This window comes from Erigeron canadensis, chromosome 6, assembly GCF_010389155.1.
Source record: "Erigeron canadensis isolate Cc75 chromosome 6, C_canadensis_v1, whole genome shotgun sequence".
NCBI lineage: Eukaryota > Viridiplantae > Streptophyta > Magnoliopsida > Asterales > Asteraceae > Erigeron > Erigeron canadensis.
In genome coordinates, this window is record NC_057766.1 from 26728878 (window position 1) to 26738843 (window position 9966).

Consider the following 9966-nt stretch of genomic DNA (forward strand, 5'->3'; position numbering starts at 1 on the left):
TGTAGAAAGCAAAAACATATCATTTGGTTTGATATTCTAGGTTAAGTGCTTAACTAGTACAAACGATCTAGTACCTAGATTTCAATATATGGACAACACGTTGACTAAAATGCCACTTGGTCATCCAATTTAAAACAGCACCAATTCATTTTTATTCGATAAGAAAGAACAGTTAGGCCCTTCCATTTTTGGGAATTGCAAATAAACCCCCTTTAAAAAAATTCAAGGACATTTGGGTTTGCCTTCTTGAGTTTTCCAGTTGTTGTAGCAAGCACACGACTGTTTGTTGCCATAAACACCTCCTGGAACACACAAGCATTTTGCACAACACTTTTGGCAGAAGAACATGCAAGGCTTCTTGTGTGATGTAGCCGAACACCTATACGTACATTTTGGCTTGCAATCTATATATATACACAACATGAACAATATATCTCAATTCATATACTTTGGAACATACAACATGATTATGTAATGGAAAATGAACTTTGGATTAATTAGAGATTCCATACCTTGTGGACGAAGCTTGTTGTATCCCTAAATTTAGATGAAAGAAAAAGGAAAATGCATTAGGCATTTGACACACTTAAAAGTTGTTGAAAGTAAGCAAAATTTATTTGTTTATCTTAATTCTATCAAACTATACATTATTACATGTATGATTGTAACAGTGTTGCCATTGGACAGTACATTAACTTTATGCATTACAATACAGTCGGTAATAATTGATATTTGACAATAAATTTGGGTTGGGCCTTATATTTTTATTTCCTTCCAGTAATAATTGATTAATTGACTATAAATTTGGGTTGGGCCTTATGATTTTACTTCCTTCAATGTTTTTAAAGATATGCATCTTATGAACACATGTTAAATAAACTTTTAATAATTTATTATTGAACTCACAAATTGCTACAACAATTATCTAAAATCAACAACTACTTTTTAACGAAAAATATATATTAGCTTTTAAAAGTTAGTTTTTTCTTAGTTAATAATTAAACGTCAATATACAACTTTAATTAAACCTGAAACTTCAAATAAACATATATGGCATGAGTTATATATTTATTTGTAATGTATACAATAATAGTGTTGGCATGTAATAATTAGTTATATTAAGTCGATGAACGAGTAACGAATTAGAATGATACCTGAGCTACATCGACGAATGCGATCATAAATATCAAAGATAGAACCAAAACAAGAGCAGTGAATGAACGTCCTCCAGCCATGATTTCTTCTCGACCTCTCTCAAACAAAATCGATATTTGGTGATATAATGTGAATGAGAGAGATAAATGTAATTAATGGAAAGAATTATATTGTGAGGATAAGTCGAAGTGCATGAGTGCTATTTATAGTAAATCAGAGGATGTGTTTTTCATAGAGAATGTCACATTTTGCACATTGGTCAAGTGAGTGTATTTGTGTGCGTGACAAAAATAGTTAATTGCGGTGATCATGACGGTGGTGCCAACGAGGCGTTAGTTAAGGCGTGAAAAAGGGAAATGAATTTGCCTAAATATCTCTCAAGTATTTCATGATTTTATTTTACAAATGCAAAATACTCTATTCTTTAATTTAATTTTGCTTTAATTTCACCATTGCCAAGAACAATCTATTAACATCTAGATACTAAAATTTTTAACTTTACGTGCCTAATCAACACAATGTTTTGGATGTACATCATCTATGAAAACGACGAACTTTATAAGATCTTGATCTTGATTGTAATGACTTGTTCCAATCCGATATTGCTTTGTTTGAGATAGTTAAAGAAAAAACATCAACTAACTAAGATTAGTTACAAAAATTTAGTGTGTTAATCAATATAAGACTTTATGATTAAAAGTAAAAAAATAGTTTTCTATTTTTTAAAAGATTTAAAAAAAAAAAAGAAAACTATCATTTGATAATGTTTTCTGTTTTTCATGATTCTTTAAAAAACATTTTAAATAAACCATGAGTGTTTTCTCCAGCTAACTCATTCTTAATCATTTTGTATATTTTAAAGTTAATCAATTACGTACATTTCTATGATTCACTTGGATTTGTTTCGTTCAATATTGTGATGATTATATAGAACAAATGAATTCGAGTTATTGTATTGAACACAAAATTCTTTAAATGACATGCTGGACGAGGCAAACTTTACCCGCAAAGTTATCAGTTCGATTTCTTGGAATAACATATTTCGTGAAGTTTTCCGCAAAAATTTTGCAATAACCGACGTCAGTTCGATTAAAATGTATGCGTCTATTCCATAGTAGTTGCCTTTTGAAATGTGTCAGTTCTTAAATTATATATATATTTTTTAACACAAGTGGTGATTGGACTTGCATGCCTCTTCATTGTTCGGTAGAGATCGACCACGTTACCAGCACAATCAATCCGAGGGCATGACTGACGGTGGAAGTCTCATTACCGTTCTGAAGGAAACCAACTAAATGCTAGAGAAAACCTACATGTTCCACCTCATTGGCAATGACTTTCCAATATGTCTTTTAAAGGTTTCGAACCGTAACCAATATTTAACTGAAAGACATAAGAAACATTAAATATCCAGTTGGGTTAAATCCCAAGGACTTTGAAATTATATTCTGTGAGTAGTAAATAAAGTAAATACATTTTTATGATTAATTATGATTGTATTATTTTTATTCAATATAAGTGTCGTATCTTCACAAAAGCACAATAACTATCCACGTATTTCATTATTTCAAGACAAACATGAGTTAAATATAAATAAATAATAATTTCTATATTAATTATTAACTTAATTAATTATAATTATCTTAATAATTAATATTTCATTATTTTGTTTCAGTATTATTTTCGAAAAACATATATCCATAATATAATGTAAAACATCTTATTTTTTTTCTAAGCCACAAAAACGATTGATGTATTTAAAATATGGACTTAAAAGATATATCTAATACATTAATACATGTATCATGATTTTTCTCTCCCCTAAGCTTATCATTTACGAGTATCATGCAATGTGTTATCATCTGACAACCTCCTCTTATATTACGATACATCAATTTCCATTGCATCGATAAACTACATTATTTGTCACTGTCACCACTACTACCTCGTCATCACTAGAACTATCTTCGTTGCACCATGCGAGTATGAACAAATTGATATACTACCATACAATTTATCGGAGGTGCCTTAAATTCTAGAAAAATTTACGTACATATTTTATATTTTAACTTATCATTTAATTTAATATTTATATTATCTATATATTAATTTACCTAACTATTTTCATATTTAATATAATACATGTATTTTTATGTGCATGTTTGTTAGACAATTTAGAATCGTTTTTGACACTATTTACTTTTATAAATTACATTATGAATTAAACCTTTTAAAATCATTTCTCATTAAACATTGTGCTTTTAGATTTATATATACGGGCATTACAAATAAAAATCTTTTTCATTGAATCAATAAACTGAAATTACCCGATGAAAGTGGAGAACTGTCTGTATTCATTATCTCCCCCATCGTAATTATTTTGTCTCCCATGTTATATGTGAGATTTTTTCTTCTTAACATTTTGGCATCATGCGAAAATGCTTTTAATATTAAATGTTACTATTTGTTGATCTCCATGTCTATTTTATTGACTTGTTTAGTGTTAGGTTTATAACTATTACTGTATATCATATGGTACTTGAACAGCAATTACTTGACACAACAATTATATTGTTCGTACTTAATCAATCAATGACGACGAAAGACGATAACCTCAATTTTTTTAAAAAATTAGTTTTTAGTTAAAGAAAAAAAAAGACAAATATAACACACCACTTAATATTCTACACAATTATCTATTATGAGAGTTAAACATACTTACATAGTTACATACAATCATTTAGTTCATACAGTTAAATTGGTGATAATTAACTTCAAAATGATCGATCACCAAACCCAATTTCAATGGGTTGGTAAACTTGTTTGGAATTGAGCATTTTGTCTACTTATCAATATAATAATAAAAGTGACTAGAAGAATGGTAGGAAATAAATAAAACGGCAACTTCTAATTAACTACAGTTTCGAACTACATCTCTAACTTCCAACCACAACTATTTTTTTTTTCCAAACGTTGTAATAATCTTTAAATGACTTATAATGTGCAAGTGGGTTATACTTATACACAACATAAAAAGGCTTACATACGTGTAACTAATATGTAAATTATTTTCTTTCTTTGAAATAGAATAAATTCATTAGATAATTGAAATAATTACAACTCCTTAAGCTTAATTACAATGATGCTATTGAATTGATTACCCAACCAAACTACACAATACATCTTAGTACTAATAAGGATGAAAGCTATTATTGAAATGCAACCATTGACGAGGAAACGAATAGAAAAGGATCATTGTTCACACTAATATTGCTTCCTAGATTTCTTAATTTATTACTGGCCATCTCAAAATTATCTAGTAAAATTCGTACCTGATTTCTTCTAAGACACCTTAGTACCTTACCACTAGATCATCTTGTAGACGGTTAGATTTTAGATAATATAATGTGTTACGTTTATCCTACATCCAAGTTCAGTTGATTTCAAAAGCTGTTTGATACTTAAGTAAGGTTACAAATAATTCTAACCTTAATGGAAAAAGATGACTGAGTGGGTACGCATTTGGTTCACAGAATGTTTTTGGAAGGAATGGAATCTATCGAAGGAATTGGAATTTGAAAGAATGAAATTTGACGGAATGTTTTTGATTTTTTGCAAATTCAAGTGTGTGAAGGAATGAGATCCCTTCCTCCATCCCTAAAGAATGGATATTCCATCAAATGATGGAATGTTTACATTCCTACGGAATGTGATTCCTGCTTCTTTTAACAACCAAAAGCACTAAAGAATGAAATTCAATTCCAATTCCATCAAATTCTGTGAACCAAACGCGCGTAGTATTAGTATTTGTGTACGGAGATTTCCTCAAAGTTTTGGTTTTAAAAAACTATTTTTTGTATAAAGGATTGGAAGTGAACAAAAGTTTAGTAGGCACATGAAAGTAGATCGGGGCCCTTGTGAGGTTATACAATCGCAAATGTGATTTTAGAGGTCATGGACTCGTTGGTTAGTATGTAGTATAAACTGATCGAAGCAGCTTTTTCATAGGCATACTGTTTGATCACTTGATGTATTGTATTCTTTTCTTTTAAAACGGCGAATATGAGTTGTTTCCGGAATTTAGCAACCAAATGCCAATTTTTTTATTTGAACCTGAGAGCTCCAGAGGGCAGAGAGTAAACCACTAGACCAAAAGCTCGTTAAAAATGTGGATTTATTGCTGACCATGGAATTGAAATAGAGCATATTCTTTTGACTTTTATAAGACATATATAAGTTAGAGAAACATGTATATGTTCTCGATTAGCATGTTAAAGACATATTCACTGTCTAGACATTTTGTACATTCCAATTCCATCTTGAATACTTTCCTGTGAAAAAACAGTGGATATTTTATGAAACATTATTGAGCGATACTAGAAAGATCCATATAGGGATTGAAGACTGAAGTCACGTTTGCTTTGGAGACGGAAACGTAATTCACCACATATCGTGTGTCCAATCTCCACCAGAGTCAAAATGTGAATCTGATCTGTTACCGTACAAAATTTTATAGTTTGAAGGTGGATCGGTTTGTTGAGCCAGTCATCATCAAACAGGACACCAGGTGAACTTGATCGATGGAGAGGTATGACAAAATCACATGGGTTAGGTTGCCAGAATTTCAACGTTCGAGAGATCTATATGCTATCATATGTACGGATAATCAGCTAAGAACCGAAGATATTGGTTTATAAAGGGTAGTAACAAACTCTTGACTCTTTGTCAAGTTTTTAACCAATATAAAGATGCCATGTGGATATGTCATAATATTGCCAATAAGAAAAAGTAATGGTATAGCTTGCCTATTTGTCAATACTTGCCAAAAATGAGAGTAAAAAAAAACCAATACATGCCACTTGTCATGCCCCTTGTTCACGTGACAAGAGCCAAAACATGCCACAATCAGTCAAAACTAGCCGCTCTAACTTGCCGATTGATTTGCCAAAACTTGCTAATGCATATACTATAGGCTTGGCAAAGCACCAAAACTTGCCAAAACAACTTGTCGATATTTTTTGTCGAATACACCCTTGCTTCTAATTCCTCCACAGATGTACTTAATTGAAGTTGAATAGCATACAATGTTTATATATCAATATTTTGTCAAACTTGATGAATATATATACAGTATAAAATCGGTTGCATTTTTGAAGAGTAATTCTATGTATCTTCATACAGTATATTTTATGTACATATGACAAAAGACAATGACTTTCTATACATTTCTCCCATCCAGGTAAGAGAATTTATAAACACAAAATACAGTATATATGAAATTATCTTTTCTCCTTGCTTTCTTTTCTTATTATTTTTTTAATAATTGTCGGCAACCTACATTTAGAACACTTTCCTGGATTTGTATAATATTTAAAGGTTTTTATTGTCGTACTGTTACTCTTTCCTTTCAATTCTGAAGACATTAAAAGATAGTTTATTTTTGTTTATCAGAAAAGTCATCAAGTATTTCTAAATACATGACACTTTTATTATGTGAAAAACTAACACAAAAATATATAAATCGTAACAACTATAAAAACTATAACCATCTAAACCACCATTTTAGTACCTTCAATCCATCATTCTTGTCCAAAAAAGATCTTATCAGAAGGAGATATACCATCTTCTAATGACCTAATTTGACGAAAGTATGTTGGCATCATAGACAATAAACCTAGATTTTTAAGCATAACAACGCCTAACAAATCATAAGATCATAATTTGAATTACAAAATTAAACATGTAGCTTTATGCTCATTCGTCGTTCAGTTTTTCTAACCGTTTTCTGATGACCTATATGTGTCTTTTAGAACAATAGATATAGGACTCTTTGATCATATAAGAAATGCAGCTGATCAGCAGTTGAACCAGAGTTTAAACAAAAGAATTAACATTACCTTTGGAGTTCAGATCTATTGCACAGATCATGTCTTTCAAAACATGCCCAATTCTTGTACAAATACAAAACGTCAAAACACTTGGGGCATGTTTGATAGCAGGAAATGAATCTGGAGAAATGGAAATGCTTTGACTTCCCTAGTTTGGTAAGATGGAGAAATAATAGGGCGGAGAAATTAGATTTCTCGGGAAATGCTTCTCTTCATATTTTGATTTCCTTACATTTTGAAAGAAAATGAGTGTTACACTACATAATTTCTCCGTGTCTCTTAGCTGAGAGTTGGAGACTATAGAAAAAAAAGGGATATAAATTAGAAATATCACGTGCTCATCACATATTTCACAATTGAAAGTCATTCAAAACCCTAGAACTCCTCTGGTGATTTTGGGGTTTTTTTTTTTTCCTCACAATCCTTCTCATCTGATCACTTCTCCTACTTTGCTTCGTGTTGCTATTGATTTCATGTGAGTTATTATAAAAAGTTTTTTTTTTTTTTTTTTTTTGAGCTTTAGTAAGGTTTTGATCAATGGAGATGAAGAAGGAGGTGGTGGGAAGGGAGGAGACTCACGAGATGGAGGATATATATCAAGTTTTCCTTTTTTAACAATTTAATTTTGTACTGTATAATTTAGATTCCATTGCTACTTCGTAGTTATTTTTACGTTTTTTTAAACAATTTAATAGCCTTTGATATTCCAGTAACCTAGTTTATTTACCATTTTAATCATTTAACCCCAAATCAATTTATTATGATAACAAGTTTATTGTAATAAAAATATTTTTTTATTTCTCGGAACAATTTTACCAAACATAAGAAATGATTTCACCCATTTCTCTCAGTTTTTTCCTCAAAGCCAAACAAAAGAATTTATTACAATTCTCAGTTGATTTCATCTCTTTCTATTTCATTTCTCTACTGCATTTCATTTCTCTGAATTTCTCTCTACCAAACGTGCCTTTAATTTGCTCTTAGATTCTGCTACCGAGAGCATCTATCATATAATCATATCTAATATTCTAATGTGGTAGTGTTTATGATACCTTTTTGTTGAATTTTCGACCATACTTGTAATTTAGCACATATAACAAACAAGAGGCTTTGGCTACATTTTAAATTTAAACCAAACTCCTTGTTATTATCAAATTTTAAAAGAAGCAGTAGCATTACCTTATTATTTTTATCTTTTGTACAGTTGTGCTACTGGAATCTCAAGAACCAGGATAAACTTGAAGATGGAACCTTAAGTGTAGAGCTAATTGCATAATGAGACATTATCAGCATCCAATTGTGTTTACCAGGCAAAGTTCCATTTTTTGTGTGGGAAGCATTATCTGACAGTCATAGCACTTTCATCATGCCTACCTTCTTAAGGGTGACCGTTAGTTTTACTTTGCCCTAATCCTAGTTTCTTGCCCAAAACTGAGCTTACCAGTTGTATTTTTTGGATTTCACGTTCACTAATTTATGAGAGTATCATCTCTTGGCGGTTCAAGCCATATTGTACACATGTTTTTACCCATATTCAAGATAGCAAAGACAATAAGACTCTAAATGCACAAAGCTTTTGATTCTGGCTAGATGCTACAAGTTTCTTAAGGAACTGGAATCTTTTTAGCTGGTAAGCGAAACCAAGTAAGAACGAGTGAGACAGAGCCCTATCAGATTCAAGTGATTCCCTAACTGATACATCAAAGAATTGTAACTTGGCGACACTATAAGTACCTTTCGGGCTTTCGACTCACATTGAACATGAGCAGAAACCCTTGTTCAATTACTTTTCTAAACCTAGAACCTGTATTATTAGTGAACTGTCTGGGATGTTAACCAGAATAAAAGCAGTTCAGTAATCACACGCAACGGATACAAGGCATTTGCAACTAGGCATTTCCAAAGGACTATATTTTCTTATAGTAATGGTCGATACCCAACAATGCAAAGCATTTGCAGTAGACTATATTTTCTTATAGTTATAGTCGATACCCAAATACCCAAAATTTAATATCTGTAAAAAAGGTGCTTGCAACTGGTCCATTTGTTTTCTAACCATATCTACCACATGAACCATACAGCTTTTAAAACCCCATGGTCTATGGGCATAGGTGTATGAAACTAAAAGAATCGTATAGCACCTAGTCGAAGTCAAAAGCTTTAAGCTTTATACATACATTAGACAACAAAGACACTAGAACCGCAGAAAGCTTTAGAGTTTTGATTCCGGCTAGGTGCTGTAAATTCGTAAGTAAATAAGCTGCGAATCTTGTTAGTTTTCATCAGCTCAACCAAGAAAGTGTTTTTTGTTAGCTAGTAAGGGAAGCCACGTAAGAAGAATGAGCGAGACAGAGTCCTATATTCCTATCAGACTCATTATTTCATAACTAAGGCCAGACAGGCACGGCTGAATCAAATACATTTAACTTGGCGAGGCATTGGTTTAGACTCAAGTTGAACGTGAGCAGAAACCTTTGCTCAATTAAATCTTTCAACCTAGAACCAGTATTGAATTGTAAGCTATCTAGGACTTTTGCCAAAACTAAAACCAGCTCAGTTATCATACGCAACACATACTTCAGCCATATCAAATACCTCTAATCCAACAATACAAGGCATTTGCAACACAACAGAGTAGACTATAATTTCTTATAGCTATAGAGATATCCAAAAACCCATATATAATACCTGTAACAATCTTATTTGCAACTAGTCCATTTGCTTAATAACCATCGCTAACACAAGAGCTATACAGCTTTTTAAGCCCAATGGTCAATAGGCATAGGTGTATGACACTAAAAAAAACGTATAACACCTAGCCGGAATCAAAAGCTTAAAACTTTATACTACATTGGACACAAACCCTTAGTTTAACTTAAGTCTAAGCAGCTACATAGTTAACAACTAAAACAACCCATGGAAC

At 31.5% G+C, this 9966-nt stretch overlaps 1 protein-coding gene across 1 annotated transcript; it reads right to left on the reverse strand.

The window, feature by feature from the left end:
- On the reverse strand, positions 1-1315 carry LOC122605656 (protein RSI-1-like). The gene is made up of 3 exons (XM_043778611.1): positions 1155-1315; positions 513-537; positions 1-404 (listed from the first exon to the last, which is right to left on the reverse strand). Exons 1-3 carry the CDS (start codon positions 1233-1235, stop codon positions 223-225), a joined length of 288 nt encoding a protein of 95 aa, XP_043634546.1. The 5' UTR covers positions 1236-1315; the 3' UTR covers positions 1-222.
- Between the last annotated feature and the right edge of the window lie 8651 nt (positions 1316-9966).

What these genes read in the sequence shown, in the direction of transcription:
- LOC122605656 (XM_043778611.1), bottom strand. Translation starts at nt 1,235, where the DNA reads ATGGCTGGAGGACGTTCATTCACTGCTCTTGTTTTGGTTCTATCTTTG. An exon ending in CATTCGTCGATGTAGCTCAG is followed by an intron (nt 538 to 1,154) that starts GTATCATTCTAA and finishes ATCTAAATTTAG; the next exon opens with GGATACAACAAGCTTCGTCC. An exon ending in CAACAAGCTTCGTCCACAAG is followed by an intron (nt 405 to 512) that starts GTATGGAATCTC and finishes GTATATATATAG; the next exon opens with ATTGCAAGCCAAAATGTACG.